The following is a 22,300-nucleotide window of genomic DNA, read 5'->3' on the forward strand; positions in this document are numbered from 1 at the left end:
CCACTATTCCAGCAGCATAGAAGTTTCTTTGTACCTCAGAGGTGATCTCTCATAGATCTCAGATCTCTTGTCAGGAAAAAAAAAAAAAAAGGCAAAATGCTTAAGTGTCTCTGGAAGGGATCAGACATCATTCATTTCATTCTTGATGTCTGTGCCAAGTAAAACGAACGTTAGCTTCTTCCCCAGATATGCTTCTTTCTCTGGTCTCCTGTGATAGGAGGTGGATTTACTGTAATATTATATAAAACTTGCCAATTTGGGGCAGGCCTGGGGGCGTAGCGGTTAAGTTCGCACGTTCCACTCCCTGGGCCTGGGGTTCACCAGTTAGGATCCGGGGTACAGACGAGGCACGGCTTGGCAAGCCATGCTGTGGCAGGTGTCCCACATATAAAGTGGAGGAAGATGGGCACGGGTGTTAGCTCAGGACCAGTCTTCCTCAGCAAAAAGAGGAGGATTGGTGGCAGATGTTAGCTCAGGGCTAATCTTCCTCAAAAAAAAAAAAAGAAAAAGACTTGCCAACTTGACCCTGACCCTAAATAGTTCTCTGTCAACAAGCTAAGTAGAGGAAATCAGGATCATTATTCAATTAAAAATAGGTAGGACTAGAAGGTAGTCATCAAAAAGAGATGATGATGTGTAAATGAATTTTAGATGTGACTCATATCTAATGTACAACAAAGGCCACAGTCCTAGCACATGTAATATTTTGTCAATGACTAGAACGAACAAGTTAAGAGGACTGTCATTATGACACCATTATGACGCTCATTATGACACCAGTTGTGATGCCCTTGTTAACATCTATGATAAAAATAATATCAAGGTGATTTTGACAAATTACAAGTAGCCCATAAAAATAAGATAAAAACCAATACAAAGTGAGATAATGTTAAACAACTAGAAATAAAACATATAGATATTAAGTGGGAAACAAATACATAAACATACGAAAAATAAGAAAATACCAGAAAAGGATTGTCATTTCTGTGGAAAACCCCTTGTAATAATTCCACAACCCCCAGGGGACCAAGATCTCCAAGGTAAGAATTGCTATTGTAAACACACCTTTAAATGAGTCCACCGCACTCCACGTCCCTTGGGCAATAGGGGACCCAAACTAAGTCTATCAATTATTCCTGAACATTAAGCATGTCAATAATTTAATGATATTTTAAAGGAAGCACAATGAGTAGAATCAAAAGGACAATGCAATGCAAAGAAATGTCATAATAAAGATTCGCTACTTTACTTTCTTTTGGTCAGACTTCTTAATAATGGGTTCCTGTTTGATCTTATAAAGGAGGTAGAGATGCTGGAGAGATCCTGGGGAAGAGCAAAAGGAAGGAGATGAGCGGCGAAGAGAAACCCCCAGGTATAGCTGGGGAGGGACTGTTTCGTCTGGACGATTTTTTAGAAGAGTTAGAGGGGAACATGGAATGACGACTGCCTTTGGTTATCGCCAGGTCATTGGGAGACTAAGGAGAAAAACACTGCTCAGACACAATCACCATTCAGGACAAGGAGAAAGGAGGAAGGGGTATACACCTAGTTTAAAAAAAACAAACAAACAAGTTTTAGGTTGCATGGGAGAAGAACTCCCAAGTAATAAGAGTGGTTAATCCCAGGAATGTGTCACAAGAGGTGGTTTTGTAATAGTTGTGTTAAATTCCTTACTTGTCTATGTAACTCCTCCAATCCTTCCATCTCCACAATTACAATTTGGTGTGTAACAACCTTGACACCCAGCCTCATAATTAAGTACAGGCATGTGTATGAATGCTTCCCTCTATTCTAGCAGGATACCTGGTTTGGAGGCAAAGAGGAGTTGATGTGGCATTATTTTAAACAGTGGTTGAGAATGCAAGTGGTAAACATCAGAAAGTAGAACACTGAAAAATGCATGCATTGTATGTACCAAAAGGTCAGTATGAAACATTATCTTTATGGCAAGCCTGCCTATCCACTCCCTCCTACACATTGCATATTCACACAATTTTGAAGCTTGTATAAACCCCTATTGTGTATGTGATTTAAACTCATGAGAGAGCGTGACTTCTGCAAAGGATAGCTGTTTCGTGACTTTAGACCAGTGATTCTTTACCCCGGCTACAAATCCTCTGGGGAGTGTTTAAAAATACTGTTGTGTACACCCCATCCATAGAAATTCTGATTGAACTGGTCTATGATAGGGCCCAGGCCTATGAATTTTTTTTTCAAAGCTCCCCAGGTGATGCTAATGTACAGCCAGAATTGAGTCTGGTTTAGACTTTCAGAATTTCTTAATAATAAAACTATGTACCCTGATAAAACTTTCAGGACCATAAGGGCCACAGCAGGGGAAATGATTACTTCTGTAGGTCCTCATTTTGGGGATTCCTTAGCATTTTTATTGGAATATTACATTTGTCACTTAAATTCCTATTACAAAAATACTTTCTGGAGCTCTGCATAGGAACTGCATAAGACAGACTTTATATGTGAAATAAATCTCATGTCACTTATGTGATCCAGTCCTGTTGTGTTTCCCTTTCTTTTGCTCACTCTTTTATTCTCCCCAAGAGGAAGATCAGCTTGTTAGAGTGTCAGAATGTCACCCCCAGCTCTCTTTTCCTGCCTGAGTTTGTGGCTCAGGCATATCAGGAATGGGGCTGACAACATGCACAGGTTTTTCTCCTAATGATGCGGTGGCCACAGGAAGCTTCACTGGACCTAGGGCCAGGCAGGTGTCATTCATTTCTCCAGTGTCTGGCACAGAGAAAAGACCCCAAGTCACCAAGAAGTGCTTTACTGATGCCACTTACTCCTCACAGCAGATGGGGAAACTGAGCCTTAAAGGAAACCTGAATTCCAGCTCTATCTTGGACATTGACCCTGAGCACTACCTTGGGCCTTGGAAAAGTCACTTGGACTGTCTGGATAGCAGTCTCTTCATCTATAGCAATCAAGAAGTTGAACTAGACAATCTCTAAGTCATTTTCATTTCTAAATTCTGTGATCCTAGTTGACCACTATTCATAAAAGAGTGGAAGCCTATAAAAGTACCTAAAAGTCCATATAGAGAGAATGGTGGAAGATCCCTCATCAATATTATTTTTTATTCCCTTCTTCCTAGATTTTACCAATTGTCATTCTCACTCTTAACATTCAGGCTGTGGGGTTGAATTAAATCATCTTTGAAATACTGAGCTATCAACAGATGGCATGCTGAACACAGATATACCACAAATAAACATTTGGGACTGAAGAAAACCAAGAGCTGGACTTCATTTCCCCTTCTTATCTGGGCTCAGAACTCTGCAGTCTTCCCTTTTATTGCCCTTGCCTCCAAACGGGCTATTTGTGTTCTGAGATGGATCAGAAAATCACTTCCAAAGTTGGCTACAAACTCTCAGTAATTTTTTTTTTTTTTTGTAACCAGCCAATTCCTCTTAGTTCACGTAACAGAGAAGTGCATAATTACTTGTGACTTTAGTTAGAGCAATGGTCTTAAAAAGGTCTAGCTCAATAGAAAACGTTCAGACTTTCTGAGTGCTGACAGTTGTCAAATTCACCTAGTTCATGTGGCCACATTTCTGAAGTTCTTTTCCCAGCCCATCTGTGAGCAATAGGGTCAGATGACTAAGAGCAACGGGGCAGAAGCAGCGTTACTGTGAGTCAGGTTTTCCCATTGCCCAGCCATAAAGAGTTTGTCTCTCTCTGACCCATATAAACTTCAGCATTTAGGGCCCTGTGTAAATTTAATCCCATCACTTAGCACCCCAGCTGTATGATTCTGAAGATAAACATGAAGTTTTTTGAATTCCAGGCCACCTGAACCCTCTTAGGAAACTCATTAGCTCCCCAAACAAAGCTATGTCTAAATCTGTAGGTTGGAGCCCAAATTTCGTGATAAACAAAAACTGAATTGATCTGTCTTCCCTGTCATTAGTCACTATTTGCTCACTCTTTTACCAAAATTACTGTGACTGGGTTAGAATAAATAAATGCAATTAATGAATACGATTTACTAATCCTTTGGCCACATAATAACACATTCGGAATTTTCTTTCCTAAAGGAGATTTTATCAGGTTGGTGCTCTTGGAAATAGGAGAAAGAGAGGAAAATAACTTAGCAAATGGCAGCATCACAGATTCATTCATTTATTCAACAAATATTAATTTAGTACCTACTATGTTCCAGGGATCTTACAGTCTCGTAGCAGAAATAATCACACACACACACACAATTATACCATTAAATAAGTGTGAGATAGGCTGGATGAAAAAAGTCCAACTGAGAAAAAGGGTGGGGACCAGAAAGAAGTCTTTGAAGAAAGAACATTCAAGTTAAGACATTACCAGTAACTCAGAGTCAGCCAGGTCAAGACTGGTGGAAGGAGTGTTAAAACCAGGAGCAGGTAGGAAGGCCGCAAAGCAGGAAAGCGTTTGGGCCATTGTCCTGGGAGAAATTTTTCAAGATTCCAGTCTAAATTTAAGAGTTTACTGATTTGGGTAAGGGTAAGAAAGTGTCTTCCTCTATGACTTTAAAAGCAAGGGAGCAAACCACCGAAGGACATCACCCCTCTTTGGTAATGATTCCTGAGCAGCCAGAGGCCGTTTCTATTTTCTTTGCACTGTCCCCTTTTCAATGACCCGTAGCCAGCTCATCGACCCTGTCCTGGCTCTGTTTCCTCGCTTCACTTATTCCATTCTCAAAAAGTAGGTGCCTCATAAATATTGAATGAATGAATGAATGAATGAACTCACAAGGCCACAGGGATGCAAGCCAAAAGTGTCTGCAAAAAGTAAGCAAGCATTCTAGGCTACAAATATTTCTAAAGTTCAGGTCCTGTCTTACCACATTCTGATTTTCTAGAGCAGCAGTTTTCTACCAAGGATAATTTTGCTCCCTCTCCCAGGGACATTTGGCAAAGTCTGGAGACATTTTTCAATTGTCACAATTTAGGAAGTGCCACTGGCCTCTAGAGGGTAGAAGACAGGGATGCTAATAATCATCCCATGTCATCCTACAGTGCTCAGAACAGCACCCCTACCCTCACCCCATCAACAAAGAATTATCCAGCCCAAAATGCCAATAGTGCCCAGATGGAGAAACCCCATGGTAGAGGTTGGGGCAGCGTCTTGGCAGCCACATAATGGGCTGTGATTAACCTTACAAGAACCCGAGTGTATATCCTTTTCCTCACTCACCAAGCAATGTTAAAACCTGCAGAGATTTATTTCATTCATTTTCTATTTGTTTAATAAACGGACTCGAAGCACTGGAGGGAAAAATATTCCAGAAATGAGCTAAGACGAAAGCTATTAGTAACCCTAGTTTGACTTAACTGAATGGTAGGAAACAACCTCTGCCATCAGGAAGTGAACTGTAGAAACAGACAAGAAGTTAATAATGTTTAAAAAGCTCTGGTTCAAACAAATGTCTACAGGGACCAATGGGTAGCCTGAAAATGGTGAAGACATTTCCCTTTCTTGTGTCTTTGATAGAATGCAAAGAGCTTTTCTTTTCTTTGGTGCGGTAATCATTCATATTTGTCCCATGACACACCCAGAAGTTTAAAGAATAACAAACTCCCAAGTGTAAACACAGAATTTCATGAGCGAGTGAGGCCTCTGGATGAATCCTTATAATTGCGTATTTGGATAAAATAAGATTTCCATCCATTAAACAATGCAGGGCTTTTCTATTTGAGAAGAGAACACTTTGAAGGGCTGTAGTTATTACCCGTCAAAGATGGTAAACATAAGTGCCCCCAAGGTATCTCTACTCCTTGTTCAAGTTCAATGCTCCATTTTCAATGCTCCCATCACTGACCCTTGTGTGGCCTATTTTTACACTGTTCACTGTTCCGCATCACTAGTTTGGTGATATTCAACATCAGCAAGTGCCACCAAATCAATAACAGAAGCTTGAAGATTGAAAAAAAAGCAATCAAAAGATATGCAGCCTGTTCTGTCCCGAGCCATCCACAACTAGATACTTTTCATGATAATGAAAACGTGAGGCCATGTGGACAGGAGAGATGGTTCCAGGTTCCTGAAGAATGCTCATGGCCAGTTGGTTTCAGGTGCATCAAATGTGGCTTTAGTTCCCACCTGGGATCTCCATAGGAAAGGGTGGGCAGCCTACACGAGAAGGTATGAAAATGCTCTGGAACCCCAATATCATCTCATCGTTGAGGACAGTTTTTAGCCATTTCAAAGAGCATGTGTATTCATTTCCTAGGGCTGCCTTAAAAGTATCACAAACTGGGTGGCTTAAAGCAACAGAAATTTGTAGTCTTACGGTTCTGGAGGCCAGAAGTCTGAAATCAAGATGTTAGCAGGGCCGTGCTCCCTCTGAAAACTGTAGGGGCATCTTTCCTCATCTCTTCCCTGTTTCTGGTGGTTTGCCAGCAATCTTTGAATTCCTTGGCTTGCAGCTGCATAACTCCAATCACGTGGCCTTCTCCCTGTGTGTCTTCACACTGCCATCTTCTTATAAGGACGCCAGCCATATGGATGAGGGCGCTTAAGCTACTCCAATATGACCTCATCATAATTACATCTGCAAGACTTTGTCTCCAAATGAGGTCACATTTTGAGCTACTGGAGATTAGGCCCTCAATGTATCTTTTTAAAGGGGACACAATCAATGCATAGCAGGATGTAAACTAGAAATGTATATCTTTGTTATCAAAACAGGGAAATTTAGCTTAAGTTTTCAGAGTGTATACAAACCATATAGTAATCCATACTGCCTCCTAAGAAGAACAAAAGATGGAGAAACCTGCTATTGCCTTCAAACTAAAGGAAAGGAAGAATTAGGCAAAAAAGAATTAATCCGAAGCAAAGATGGTCCCATCTAGTCAGTCTTGGTGCCATATTCTGACACATCCAGGCACTCAGTCAGCTGGGGCACCTTCTCCCGCAGGGCATATTTGGTCGCTATATGCCTCGTGTTTATAATTAACTCCAGAAGGCTGATGCACTTGCTAGAGACGAGCTAATTCTTCTTGCTGGCTTAATGACAGAATGCAAATAAGTACTCACCTGAATGAAATGATTTCAGGAATGCCAAGAAGTTCTCCTTTTCCAAAATATCACCTCCATCCTCCTGGCACTGTTACTAAAATCTCTCATATTTCCCCACTTCTGCTCTGGGCACCTGGGCCAGAAGCTCCTGATGTAGCGCTGACCATTGCCCCAGGCACCATCCCAAACATTTTGCATAAGTTGTCATTTAATACACAGAACAATCCTATGAAGTAGGTACTATCATAACCACATTTTATAAATGAGAAACTAAGGCACAGAGAGGGTTATTAGCTTATGTGACATAACACAGCAGAACTGGGGTTCAAAACTAGCCCCCATGTTATCAACCAGGGTACCATATTGCCTTTCAAAAGTATGGTACAGTAACTAACCTACTAATATACCGACTCAGATCTGAGTGTCAGGTTTTCCAGATCCTCTCACCTAGCTGGGAACGAAGCCTAAAGCAGCTTTTGTTTTCAATTTTCCTCCTCGGACCACCTGCATCAAGACAGAAGGAGGAGATACAGATATCTGGAGCCTACCCTCAGACCACCAATTCAGAATCCTAGGGCCCAGGAATCTGCATTTTAACAAACATCCCCAGAAAATTCTTGTGTGTACTAATTTTTAAGAACCACTGGCCCTAAAGGAATGGAATAGGGGAAAGGTACAGTGTTATGGTAAACCAGGAAAAGCCAGAGAGAGATGACAAGGCAGTGGGAACCCTGGTAACCAATGGTCAGTCAAATGACCCAGGGGTCCTGACCAGAGGAGCTTGGCTGCTGGGGAATGAGAATAATGCTGAGCGAGAAGGTTTGACAGTAGGAGGAAGCCAACCGCCTCCTCTTGCTTGGATCACACGCCTTGTGCTGGTGGAAATGGCTATTTGCTGAGTCAGGGGAGGCATTTTCTATTAGTTTGGATGGGAAGCATGGGTGCAGGCAAAGGAGTGCAACTAGAGCGCGTGAACTCAGAAACCCCTCCGTGACTCCACGTGAGCGAGCAGGGTTACGTAAGCCGGACAAGGACTTTGGTGCACAGTTAAAGACAGTGGTGTGATGGAGGGAGAACTGAAGGATGAACTGAGGGACCTAAGTCCTGGGTTTGGTCCAGTCACTGATTCCAACCTCCCTGAGGCTCAGTCTCCTAGTCTGTAAAATGGGAGAAATAATACCTGCCTCGCGGGTCCTCACACACAGGATCTGACGTCGACCCACTGAGGCATATAGTGCTCCATAGCATAAGTTACTGCTATTCCAAGGCCTCTGTAAAAGTTTCCTGCCTCAATATATCTGCCACACGGATGCCTGAAGTCTATTAATGACACATGAGGGACAACTGGTGATGACTCTCTGCCTTACTCTGTGCACCCCACTGCACCCTGGCCAAAAAAGAAAACACAGTCACCTGAATTCATTCTAACGTACAAATTGCTTGTTGGCGACCTTTTCTGCACTGGACACATACACAATACGTGCGTGTGCACACACGCGAGAAAGCATGAGGACAAGTGAAGGCTCGAGGCACCAAAGAACAAAGTCACTCTCCTCACCCTATCCCTCCCCCAGCGGGTGCTCTGCTGATCCCCCGCAGGGCTGGGCTGGCTGCTGCTCCTGCTTCCACTCCTGCTTCCTCCCCGAGGCCCCTCATCACCATCCTGTGCATGCCCCCTGCTTTGGGGCCAGGTCTGCACAATTGCAGTTATTCAGCTCATTGGCACAAAACCATGCCTTCATCAATATTTTCTAAATCAGTTTTCCCTAAAAGTGAAGACTTCTGAGTTTTCATTGCCCCCTCCTTGGTAGGTTTTCCATACTGCCCAAGGAACCTAAATGATGACTAACCCTCCACTTCATTTTAATCAGAATGGTCATGATATTATAGAGCTATGGTGGATAAGAACATCATTTTGGGGGCCGGCCTGGTGGCACAGCGGTTAAGTTCACACGTTCCGCTTCTCGGAGGCCTGGGGTTCACCAGTTCAAATCCCAGGTGCGGACATAGCACCACTTGGCACACCATGCTGTTCTAGGCATCCCATGTATAAAGTAGAGAAAGATGGGCACGGTGTTAGCTCAGGGCCAGGCGTCTCTCAGCAAAAAGAGGAGGACTGGCAGTAGTTAGCTCAGGCCTAGTCTTCCTCAAAAAAAAAAAAAGAACATCATTTTGAATAAACTGGAATACCAAAAAAGTTAATTAAATAGATAGATAAAAGTGCACTTGAGATACCAAGTAAAGAATTCGTAAGAGATAAAATGACGGTTAGTGAAATGTTATGTATGCAGACATCCCTTCAATGGACATTTTACCTCCTTTAAAATATTATACTTATTGAAGAAATATTTATTTGCTAATTAATGTGTGCGTAGTACTACTAGGTATTGTGGAGGATATTTGTGCAACAGACACAGACCTGCCCTAAATCCTGGTTCAGTCCAGTCTTTTATTAAAGTGACCTTTCTTTAGTGGGGAAATAAAAGACTATTTTCCATTCTTATTATGAAGATAACCTAGAATTTCAGAAGTTTGTGAAGAGAAGCACATGCGTAAAACGGGTCACTAAAAACATAAAATATTGTTATTCTGGGGCTTCTGTGATGTCTGGGAAGCAATAAGTCCAAAGGGAGAGACTTGAAGGTCCCAGCTGGAGGCCCAGGCCAGGGACTACAGGTCCCCTTCGCACTCCTCTCCCTGCACACAACCTTTCTCTTGCTCACAGAGGTAGGTAAATACCCGCCTTTCTATCCTCTTCCAGCTTGATGCCCCGATTTAGTCATGCAGCTCTCTCCTTTCCTCCCCAAGAAGCAACGCTGTGCTCTTCTGCAAGAGGAAGTTGCCTAGTACCTGCCACCCCAGAGCATGCCAGCGTTCCCAACCCAGGTTTACATTTTTCCTAGGACTGTCTGTGGATCCTCTAGGAATCCAAGCAATCGCAGGCATGAACAACACAATCCAGGCCTCCTGTTTTCAGTCAGGGCTGCAAGAACGCTGCAGCCTTTTCCCCTAACAGTGCCAGTTTGTCCCAGTAAACACATGGGTATTTGCCCTTGTCCCTGAGAAAACACATGGGCATCAGAGCAAAGTTCCTGTGTTCTGGTAACACTTAATTGTGCTGGTTCTCAACCCTCTCTACACCCACACACTCACACACCACATTTATTCCATTGACTTCAAAGGCTGCTCAACAGTTGGAAATATGCATGAGAACAGTGAAAGGAGTTGACCGTATGACTGAGTTTGGTACATATGTTAGGATTTCAGAAGTGCATATTTGAGTCTTTAAAACATACATTTGTTTATACTGGGTTTAGAATCATGAAAATACATCAAGATTTCTATTGCCAGTCTGTGTGTTTTTCATAATAAATAATAGTCATTCATCCTTGTTCAATAATACATATTTATAGGTTTAAATTAGGAAAAGATTTTCAAAGAGAATTTCCATTCATTACCCACCTACTTCCAGATGCCATCCAGCACTTGAGGAGCTCCCAGAAAGAACAGGAGGCAAACGAGGGCTCTGAGGCATGGAGGAGAAAGAGTGGCATGGACAAAAAAGAGCTGTTGCTAAATCCAAATGGGCACAGCATATGCTAGTTCAGTCTTTTGCATGAGAAAAGGAGAGAAATCTTGTTAAAAATACAGATTCCCTAGGCCCCACCCCAGAGAGTCTGGTCTGAGTCTGAAATGGGACCTGAGCATCTACATTTTGACAAGCCCCTCCCCCTCACTGATTCTTTTGCCACTTCCCTGCTGAGAACCCTGGGAGTTGAGGACCCCTGTGCTAGTGCATTCAGGAGCACTGTATTCAACAGTCCGGATTCGGTAATCGGTCTTCTAGATGGAGCTGGCTTTTGTTCTTTGGTGCATATCCGGGTATAAAGCCAAGCCACCTGAGGTATGTGAGCTGATAGCACTATCAACAGCCTAAAACTTTTCTAACATTCTGTTTGACGTGACTTGTAGAAAGTTGAAATGCTATTTTTTTTCTCATATGTTTCTGGACTTTGCCTCAGGACCAAATTCCAGGATATTTACATACATTCATTGTATAGATTTCTATAAGCATGAAAATTTAATCTTCTAATAGAAAAGGGCAAAAAAAATAGAAAATAAGAAATGATAATCAAAATAAAGGTGATTTTTCTGGAATTGTATTAGTTACCTATGGCTGCAATAACAAATTACCCCAAAATTTAGTCCCTTAAAACAACAAACGCTTACCATCTTACAGTGTGTCAGGAATCCAAGTGTGACTTAGCTTAGTGGTTCTGGCTCAGGGCCTCTCACAGGCTGCAATCCAGTTGTCAGGGCTAGAGTAATCTCAAGGCCCAAATGAGAGGACCATTTCTAAACTCACTCACATAGCCAATAGCAGGATTCAGTTCCTCCCAAGCCGTTGAACTGAGACCTCAGTTTCTCAATAGCTGTTGGCCAGAGTCCTCCCTCAGTTCCTTCCACATAGACCTCTCCATAAGGCAACTCACAATATGGCAGCTGGCTCCCTACAGAGCAAGCAAGCAAGAGAGCAAGAAAAGAAGGGAGATGATGCCATAGTCTTTTGTAATCTAATCTTGGAAATGATACCCCCTCCCCCATCACTTTTGCCATGTTTTATTATTTAGAAGCAAATCACTAAGTCCAGCCCACACCCAAGGGGAGGGCATTACACAAGGACACGAATACCAAGAAGTGGGGGAAGGGGAATCATTGGGAGTCATCTTGAATGCTATCACAAAATACACTAATTTGTTTCTTTCATAGTTAATTTATCATCCTATTTATGTTTTGCTGAAATTAAATGTTAATGTAAAGCAAACATTTTCTGTACGTGTTAGGCAGCATATTCTGGGAATAGAGTCTAGTAGTGTTGGAAAGATACATTGAGGTCATAATTTGAATGAAGGTTTCTAAATGAGGAGCTGTACACCTACTATGCCAACCAAGAAGAAAGAGTATTAGTTACTGTACCACTTAGGAATGTTTTCTGCTACAGGTAACTGAAAATATGAACAGCTGTGGCTTAAAAATAAGGGTATGTATGTGTCACATAAAGAGATGTCTAGAGGTGGACCGCTGCTGGCATTGTTTCAGAAGTTTGGTAATGGCAAAAGCAGCATCTTCTATTATCTTGGCTTGTTAATCATGCATGTGACCTCGTGGTCACAAGGTGACTTCCCTACGGTAAAGCGATACATCATATTCTAAGTAGGATGAAAGGGCAAAGGGCCACACTGTATGCCTCTGTCTCTTTTCATAGGGAAGATAAAGCTTTCCTGGAAGTCCTGCCCAGCAGACTTCCACTTAGACCTCATTGGCCAGAATGTCTACCCTAAACTAATCACTCACCAAAAAGACTAACATAACCATGGCAAGTCTAAACCAGCCATGACTTATCTCTGAAATCAAAGGGTTATTGCTATTACCCAAAGAAATATTCTGTCGGCAGAGAAGTGGGACTGTGGATGTTGGGCAGACCACACATGTCTTCTGTAAACATCTTGTGTGTTGTTATTTATGTGTTCTATATATCCAATACAATCACAATTTTCACTGACCATCTAAAAAGATATTTTCCCATAAAAACAGAATATGCAAGCATCATTGCTTATGAAATCCCAAACGTACTTAAAGTTTCCATCTTGAAAATTCCTTATTCAGAAATAAAATGTCCAGATTTTAAGACAAAAAGTGACCCCATGTTTTTTAATCCTGTGTACATATAAAATGTTTTTTTAAATATTGCTATCAGATAAATTAACAAGATGAAACCTCCTAAAATTTACTGCATTAGCCAAGTATTATCAAAACACAAGACAGATTGCTTTTCCTGACGTCTGCTGCTAGATTTTTGTTAATTTATGTTTCCAAAATTGTAGCATCATAAGTCAATGTTGCACAAAGGTATTTCATGTCATTTATAAAAATCCAGTAATATAAACTGTTGACTCCTTATAAAGCATCTATTAAGACACAGAAATATCACTGAAGCATATTTATGCCTTTGATCTTGAGGTCTGCATAATGATTCTTGCCAGAAGGGCAACTTGTTCCCTGGATTACAGAACAGAAAATCTGTTCTTGGAGGAGCAGCTCAACCTCCTCTGAGGTATTCCATTCTAAGAAACTAAATGGCACCTGCACGTCTTGGCTTTTGTTTTTGTTTTTTAAAAGCAAATCTCTAGTTCCTGTTCTGCTCCAAATCTAAGTGAGTAGATAAAGTTCTGCTCTGGACAAGACCTGCCCTCCCGCAGAGGGATAAGAGGAGTGCACCCCTGAGGAAATAGGACTCCAGAGTGGCAGTTTTGGTGAGGGATAAATCAAATCGATGATGCATGTGATCGATGAGCACAGTGGGATTGTCAGAACTGGGATTGTCAGAAACAGGTACCATCGTTCATTCAACAATGTTCAAGTTCAGATGCAAGCCCACCTCTCTTTGCTTTGGCTGTGGCATGTAGCAGCCAGACTAACTGAGGATATGTGGTGACAGCAGACAGTAATGGAAGAGCCCAGGAGAATTCCTAAGCCTGAATTCCAACCCTGTGTCTGCCATTAAGTGGGAAGGTATCCTTGATCCAGTCACCTAGCCTCCTGACAGCTTTGGCCATCAATTTCTCCATCTCAAATGGGACTCCATTTCTTTAAGGATCTTCTGCTTTAAAGATCTATTAATTTGCCGAAGCAACTGTGCTTTGATTGATGTGGAATTTTGAACTGCCTTTAAATGGAGTGACTGATTACTAGCAGAACTTTGTTGGGTTCAGTGTATTATGAATGCATGTCAAAATGTACAGTGAGGATATTTTTAAAAATATTCCCTCCAGTTTCCTTCACCCTAGATAGATGTACAGGAATGTCCATGTTCATGTTGTGAAAAGGACATTTCTCCTAACCTCACACAGAGATACAAGTTAAGTCAATGTCTTACCAAGAAGGCAATAAGAGAATTACAGGAGACCCAGAGATCTGAATAGGGTAGGCAGAGAAGGGACGTGGGGAGAGAGATGTAAGTTCCTAGGGAAATAGTGTGGAGCGCAGGGCTGGACCTAGGCCTGGGAATCAGGAGTCAGAGTTCTAATTTCAGCTTTTCCACTGATTCACTTGGGACCTTGAGAATGTCTGGCGCATTTTAATCATTCTGTGCCTCAGTTTCCTAATCTGTCAATTAGAGTGAGAGTCCTTGGCTGAGTGCCCAGGATTGTGAGAACATACTGTGCAGGACCATGAAAACACAATCAGTACCAAAAATGCAAAACATCCTAGTTACTAGATGTCCTAGCTTAAAGTGGAAAGGTTAACAAGAGTAATTCCTTTAATAATCAAAATGTGAATGTTTTAGGAAGCATATCTTTCTGGGTGAAGATTAAGTGGGAAAACTATTATAAGGGCTTGTAGTCCTGGGGATACATAAGCAAAAAGAGGTCAGACTTGAAGTCGGACAAATTCCACCTTTGCCACCTAGCATTTGTGTGACCTTGAGTAATTTCTTAACCTCCCACGGTACCCTTATCTGTGAAATGGGAATAATGGCATGCATCGCAGAGGGTGGGGGTAAAGATGATTACAGATGGGAGTTCTTTTGAGCCACTGGTGGGGTTTGAATTTACAGCCACTACGTACTTTGCAGCGATAGTTTCTCTTATTACAATTATATATTAAAAAGCTTAGTTCCCCAGAGCAAGGAACTTTTTAATGCTATTATTTACTGAGCATTTACTATATTGCAATGCTCTATCTTCATGCTAAGCAGTTTACATGAATTATCTCATGTATTCCTCACAAAAACCTATTACTGTTACTGTTGTGGAAATGGAGGTAGAGAGAGACTAAGCTTTATTTCTGGCTCCATTGTCTTTCCTTAGCTTGCCTTGCTTTCTTTTTCTCAGCTACATCTAACAGGCTGTAATTTTAGTATTCTTTGAAGCCACCTTAAATTTTCAAGACTAAAGCAGCAACTAACAAACTGACTATATTTATATAACATGTTATTTTTGTCATGTTGCTCTTCACCCCTTGAGACCTGCTCTAAATTCACTTGGATATTTGAGGATAAATCATGCTCACTGGCAGATTCTGGAAAACATTGAAAAAGCAGCTACCCTGAAATTTTCTAAGCAACTTAAAAGAAAGCTTAAGAATTTCCAATATGTTTCTTGAAAAAAGCATTTATCTTTCTGCTTAGAAAAATAAAGTTATTATCAAGAAATCTTACACACATTCATATGTTCACAGATCTTCACTAAGGACCGATTGGGTATACGACGTGTATGACTTCATTATAACACTGTCCTCAGAGACCATGCTGTGGGAGTTCTTACAATCACTCAAAAGGTTAAAGTCAGCAAACTCTTTTCTGTTAATGTGCCTTTTAATCAGGAAATACTATAATTGCCTTGGAGAAATTTGAAGAATTGTTTTTAAAGCAATGTGGTATTAAAGAAAGAGTCAATATCTTTTAGACCAGATTTGAAATGAAAATCCATCTCTTATTTATCTGGACAATTTATTAGCATGTCTGAACATGCATCCTTTTTCCATAAGATGGAAATAATACATTAAGAGTTGCTGTGAGTTAAATGAGAACAGTGTCCAATCATAATAGCCAGTCAACAAATGTTAGTTACTATCCCTTCCCTTGGAAAAGAATGTCAAGGCAGACATGCTTAAAGTCTGCTCTGTAAAGAGGTGGAAACCTGCCCAGTAAAATGCTTCTGGCCCTTGTTAGGTAATAGACTTGCTTTATTTTCTAATAAAAGTGATGGGCCTTCTCCCACTGTACACTCAAAACGTATGTATCCATTTCAGGGCATTCATGGCGCCCATTGCCCATCCTTTGACCCCATATTAAGAACATCTGCTTTAGTGTATTAATTTTGACTTCATCAAATCCTCTTACAAAACAAGGTCATCTTTAGAAAATAAAGTTCTTTGGATATCTTGCAGTTAAATGAAAGAAAACTGCAGGCCTTTATTTTCAGTAGCTTTCGAAAAATGCAGTGTCAGAACAAAGCCGTGTAGTAGACAATTAAGTAAACTGCACAGAAGCTTCATTAAAGGATTGATCTAACTTGCCACATATTTTGTGCAACCTTTTAAAACACACAAGTAAATGTTTTCTCTGAGTCTAGATCTACATGGACAAAGAAAAAATTAGAACCACAATAAATCTATTTAACTTCATTTACATAATTGTGGACATACCGTTTTACATATTACATTATTAGGACATTAGACAATAGATCAAGAAACAGAATGTTCTAGAAAATAATTTAACTATTGGTAAGCATCATGTACTTTTTCCAAAAGAAGTTTTATTGTGTTGAATCAAAGGTGGCTCCTTGGCACTGAGAGCCTTCAAGGAGTCAGCCACCAAAGTCCTCATTCCTTAATCCTGAGCTTGGCTGGATGGCTGCTGACAGTTGTCAACTTGTTTGGATTTCAAACTATATTAGATCTCTTCATATAGCTGCCACTACCAAGCAGTTGAGTTGGCTTTGTCCTACTCTTCTGTTGGTAATTTTTATTAATCGTATGCTTCAAAGTAGTCTATAAAAATCCTTCCAGAGGGATAAAAGCTACTGAGAATTCATTGTTTAGGTGAACATGTATCATGGGAAAGAATGCTATTGGGAAAGGGGCCGAGTTTGCATTCTGATCCCATCATTGCTGTGTGCTTGATGCTAGCAAGTCACTTTCGCCTCTCTGAATCTCTGTATCTTCTTTTGTAAAATAACAACTTACCTTCCTAGACTGGTCTGAAAGCCCAGATCACATGGAGATGATACACGTAGAAGCACTTGATGACTCTTAAGTGCTACCTGACTGCAGATCATGTGATTACTTCCTAGCGGCCACCACAAAGGGACTGCCACAGGATTCATTAGGTCTGCACCACTGCTATCTGCACCTGTCCTTAGTCAAAAGTTTACTCTGTTTGTTTAATTCAAAAGTGAAACTCTCCATTAACATTTTTTAACTGCCTTCCTTTATAATTTTCTTCTTGCTATTAATGTCATCTCTGTTCTCCCAAGCAATTAAATCAGAATCTCAAAGCTCAAAGCTCATCTTAGGTTTTTCTCTCTCCCTATCTTTGAACTAATCAAGTCCTGTAGATTCTTCCTTTAATGTCTCTGGAATTCATTCTTTTCTTTTTTTCCATGGACTCTATTCCAGGTTTGGCCCTACCGTCTCAAACTTGGGATTCAGTCTTTCTGCCTTGAGTCTCTTTTCCCTTTTCCCCAGCCTGCACACTGCTGTCAAATTCATCTTGCTAAGTGACCGCATTGATAGTGGCTGCGTGCCCTGACTCTGACATCTTCAATAGACCCCCACTGTTTGTAAAATGAAATCGAGTCTGGCCTCAACCTGTCTTTCCAGCTGTGGCCATACAGGTCTATCTGCCTGTGACGCTCACCATATCATCCTTCCTTCTTCCTGGGGCCTTGCACACACCATTCCCAAGGTCCCTTCTTCTTTCCTCTCCAAATTGTACCTCATTTTCCAAGCCCTGCTAAATCCCACAACCCTCATGAAGGCTTTTTGAGTCCTCACAGCTCACAGTGATCTAATTTCCTGAAGAAATTCTACCAACTGAGTGTTTGAAGAGTCAATAATCAATTATGAACTAACTACTCTTTAACATCGTGTGTGTAGTTGTCTTGAAAATGCAATTAACTTAGGTTGTGTCATTTACATTTTACTGAGTGTCTTTAATTAATAAATACTTGATAAGTATTTATCCGTGTTGCTGGGTTTTACTTGAAGGCAGGAATTTTATCATGTCCTTTCGGTTTCCCGTAAAGCGGTGGTTCTCAACCTTTCACATGGTAAAGAAACGCATGGAGAACATATTAAAAGCTCTCCAGGATTCCACCCCCAGAGATGCAGTAAGGTCCGGGTGGGGCCCAAACATCTGCATTTCCAACAAGTTCCAAGCGATGCTGATTCTGCCTTCCAGCATCACACACAGAACCTGTACGTAAAAGCTAATATATATGTATAGGTACTCTGTAATGAGATTTTTTTTCTCTTTTTTTCTATTTTAAGCTCATGTTCTGTCACTTCCTCCCTTTAGATTGATTTTGAAGATGTGATTGCAGAACCAGAAGGAACACACAGTTTCGACGGCATCTGGAAGGCCAGCTTCACCACCTTCACTGTGACAAAGTACTGGTTTTACCGCTTGCTGTCTGCCCTCTTTGGCATCCCAATGGCGCTCATCTGGGGCATTTACTTTGCCATTCTCTCTTTCCTGCACATCTGGGCAGTTGTACCGTGCATTAAGAGTTTCCTGATTGAGATTCAGTGCATCAGCCGTGTCTATTCCATCTACGTCCACACCTTCTGTGACCCACTCTTTGAGGCTATTGGCAAAATATTCAGCAATGTCCGCATCAACCTGCAGAAAGAAATATAAATGACATTTCGAGGATAGAAGTATACCTGATTCTATTTTTTTCCTTTTAATTTTCTTGGTGCCAATTTCAAGTTTCAAGTTGCTAGTACAGCAACAATATATGAATGAATTTTCTTGGTTCAGAACAAAGAAATCACTCTCTCAGTCTTCAAACTGTTTGTCTCTTCTGAGTTATTTCATCTATTTTTTTTTGATGGTCTGAATTTTTTAAACCCATTCAAAATTTTTTCCGCACATTTTTATTTGCATGTGGATCCTTGTGTTATTGGCAGAGATGTGAACCTATTGTTGAAAGATAATTTGAGAGAAATATGGAGAACTGAGGAGGAAAGAAAAGAACCAACAACCTCAACTGCCTATTCTAAAACGTTGATCATTTTATGGTAAGGGAAGAATTCCAGGCCATGGCCATTAAGTGTACAGGTATGTGGGCAGGTTTTAAGCAAACTCTTTCCCCACCATCTGAAGCGTTAGTGGACTGCTGCTATTCACTTTAATAATTCAATGGGCTCCAGTGGTCTTTCTCATGTTAGAAAACATAACCTGCATTCACATGGTCCGACTAATGCCTTACCCTTCTTGAAATTTTAACCTGTGATACTTTCTGTGCCTACATATTTGTTATATAGATAATGAGACCCAAGTGCCTTCCTGTTCTTCACATTTTCCTTTTCAAATAGGGTCCAACTTAACTGTCGACTTTCATTAGGTCAACAGCCTCCCTGAAGACCAAAATTAGAAAATTCATTAACTACTTCTCTATGCTGGTTTCTGACTCTGCGATCCAGAGTCAGATGAAGTCCACGTCTGCACTCGATCACACAGCATCTTTGTCCATGTTGAGTATGGTTCACATCAGCCCCATGAAACAAATTAAGGTGGACGAACGGGGTTGAGCCCTCTCTGAGCTGGCAGGAGTGGAAGCCAACTTTCCCTGCCACTCACGAGCTGCACGAGGTCAGCATGTCTATTCAGCTTCGTTGATTTTCAAGAATAATCACGCTTTCCTGACTCCAAACTAATCCATCACCCGGGTGGTTTAGTGGCTGAACATTGTGTTCCCCTTTCAGCAGATCAGTGGGCCTCTGGGGAAGGGCTCATAAAATGGAGGCCATTGTATGAGTCTATCAGAGTTGTTGCAAATGTGACCCCTTCAAAGTGAAGCACTTGCAACCGTCTGTTATGCTGTGACACACAGCCCCTCCCCCTGCCTGGAGCTTGGGTCTAAAACAAGCATCACTTTGCTCACAGAGAAGATGGGGAGGAGGCAGTCATAAAAGATTGAGGTAATTTTGCTGGAATAAGTTCAAATTCTTTTGAACTCAAACTGAGGAATTTTTACCTATAAACCTGAGTCATACAGAAAGCTGCCTGGTACATCCAAAAGCTTTTTATTCTTGTTCAAATTAAGATTCTGCCCTTGGGGATTTTATTTTTAACCTTCAGTTATGCTTTTATTTTTATTTTCATACACCTATTGGAACTCTGCTTGATTTTTTTTTCCTGCCTCTTCCAGTTTTCCTGACACTTCAGTTATCAACCTGTTCCCTACTTTGATTTTTTGCATTTAAAACAGACACTGGCATGGACATAGTTTTACTTTTAAACTGTGTACATAACTGAAAATGTACTATACTGCGTACTTTTTAAGTGTAAAGATATTTTTATCTTTATATGAGGAAAATCACTTAGGGAAATGCTTTGTGATTCAATCTGTAAACTGTGTATCCCAAGACATGTCTGTTCTGCATAGATGCTTAGTCCCTCGCGCAAATGAAGCGCTGGTCCAGGAGACTGCTAAAATTTTATATGCTTACTGATATATTTTACACTTTTTTATCCTGCATGTCCTGTAAAGGTGACAAGTCTGCACAATAAAAATGTTTAACAGTTCGACAGTCGGCTTTAATATTTTTCCCCAAAATAGATGCATATGTGTCAGTGTGTGTGTGTGTGTGTGTGTGTAGTGAGCATGTACGCCGTGTGTGTACATTTTTGTAGTGTGTTTGTGGGGTGGGGGTGGTCTTCCACTTGTCAACCACTACAGATTCCTTTAGGTGGGATCTTTTTTCTAAGGCATTTGCCATTCATGAATTACTTCAGACAAAAGTTACGATCGATAGGAAAGATTTTTTTTAGCAGTTTACCCAATGCTTTATTATATGTCATCTAATTTGAGCCCCCAATAACTTGGTATGATGGATATAAGTATTTTCCTTGGATACATGACACATTCAGGGGGTGATGCCTTGAATTTTGCCATGTCTTAACTTGGATTTTTTTAAAAAGCATATTTCAGAAACAATTTACTTTTGGCCTTGGCTAAGTTGACAATCAGGGCTTCTATATTCATCAGGATTCTCCAGAGAAACAGAACCAATAGGAAATATATATATATATATATGAAATATATATGAATACATAAAGAGTAATATATATATATATGTATGTGAAGAGACTTATTATAAGGAATTGGTTTGTACAGTTTATGAAGGCTAACATGTCTCAAGATCTGCAGGCTGAGTCAACAAGCTGGAAACTCAGGAGAGCCAATGGGGCAGTTCCAGTCCAAAAGCTGGCAGGCTCGAGACCCAGGAAAATCTGATGTTTTAGTTTGAGTTCAAAGATAGGAAAAAAAGCAATGTTCCAGTTCAAAGACAGTCAAGCAGGAGAAATTCTCCCTTACGCAGGAAAGGATCAGCCTTTTTGTTCTATTCAGTCCTTCAACTGATTGGATGAGGCCCACCCACAAGAGAGATGGCCATCTGCTTTATTCAGTCTACCAACTTACATGTTAATCTCACCCAAAAACACCCTCACAGAAACACCTAGAATAAAGTTTGACCAAATATCTGGCCACCTCAGTCAAGTTGACATATAAAATTAACTGTCACAGCTTCCAAACAAAATTTTGCAAAGGGGATCTTCTTCTAATCTCTCTCACCCTGAAACTCCTTTTATGCAGTTTACAGAGGCCCTCTCTTTGCTGAACTCTCAAACAAGCACTGAGGCTGCTTATTTAGTAACCAAGTCTGGTATTTGTGTTTACCAAACAAATCCATTTCTAGTGTGCTGTCTGGAAACATGCAGTATGTGAGATTCTGGCCCCAATTCAAGCAGAATCAGTGAAGTGACTTTAAAGAAGGATTATCGTCCCGCTGGATTTATGATTTGTGTCTAAATGAGTGCATATTAACAAAATCAAGATTTTACTTATTTATATTTTGGCTCAACCACACACATGAAACAGTTCCATTTCTGGTTGCACAAATAACTACATGGCTTCAGACAATTTTGACTCTTTAGAATGGCCTTAGGAGAAAATAAAATTGGGAATAAATAGCTTCATACTTCACACATTTTTGTAAATGTTACTTACTTAATAATACACATCAACCTGGTTGGTTCTGGTTTTTAAATTATAATCCATATTTATAAAATTGGGAGAGGAGGAGAGAAGTAGAGAAAGATACTCTTAGCAAAATGCAAAAGGGTAAAATCATAAAAGAAAAGATCATGGCTATGAATACCTAAAAACATTAAACTGTATATCAAAAACAGTAGAAACAAATAGAAAACAGTGATAAAGAGCACTAAAAGAAAGCACTTCATATATATGTACAACATATATATAATGCAAAGCATTATAGTATACTTAAAATATAAAGAGCTTTCACAAATCAAGAAAGAGATGAACATACCAATAGAAAAATGGGCAAGATATGAAAAGATAACTCACAAAAAGAAGTGCACGCAATCATATGAGAGAAGTTATTAGTAATGAGGTCATAAAAATCAAAGCAATGAGATACCATTTTTGCCTAAGTGTGCAGTGATCAAAAATAAAAATAACATCCGAGC

The 22,300-nt window shown here is 40.5% G+C and overlaps 1 protein-coding gene across 1 annotated transcript in view; it reads left to right on the forward strand.

The window, feature by feature from the left end:
* Positions 1 to 20,332, forward strand: part of CAV1 (caveolin 1) — a 33,628-nt gene extending 13,296 nt beyond the window's left edge. Inside the window, exon 3 of the mRNA XM_046669157.1 lies at positions 18,098 to 20,332. Coding sequence (XP_046525113.1) covers positions 18,098 to 18,439 — 342 coding nt within the window. The 3' untranslated portion in view covers positions 18,440 to 20,332. The remainder of the gene's footprint in view (positions 1 to 18,097) is intronic.
* The last annotated feature ends 1,968 nt before the right edge of the window (positions 20,333 to 22,300 follow it).

This window comes from Equus quagga, chromosome 8, assembly GCF_021613505.1.
Source record: "Equus quagga isolate Etosha38 chromosome 8, UCLA_HA_Equagga_1.0, whole genome shotgun sequence".
Taxonomy (NCBI): Eukaryota; Metazoa; Chordata; class Mammalia; order Perissodactyla; family Equidae; genus Equus; species Equus quagga.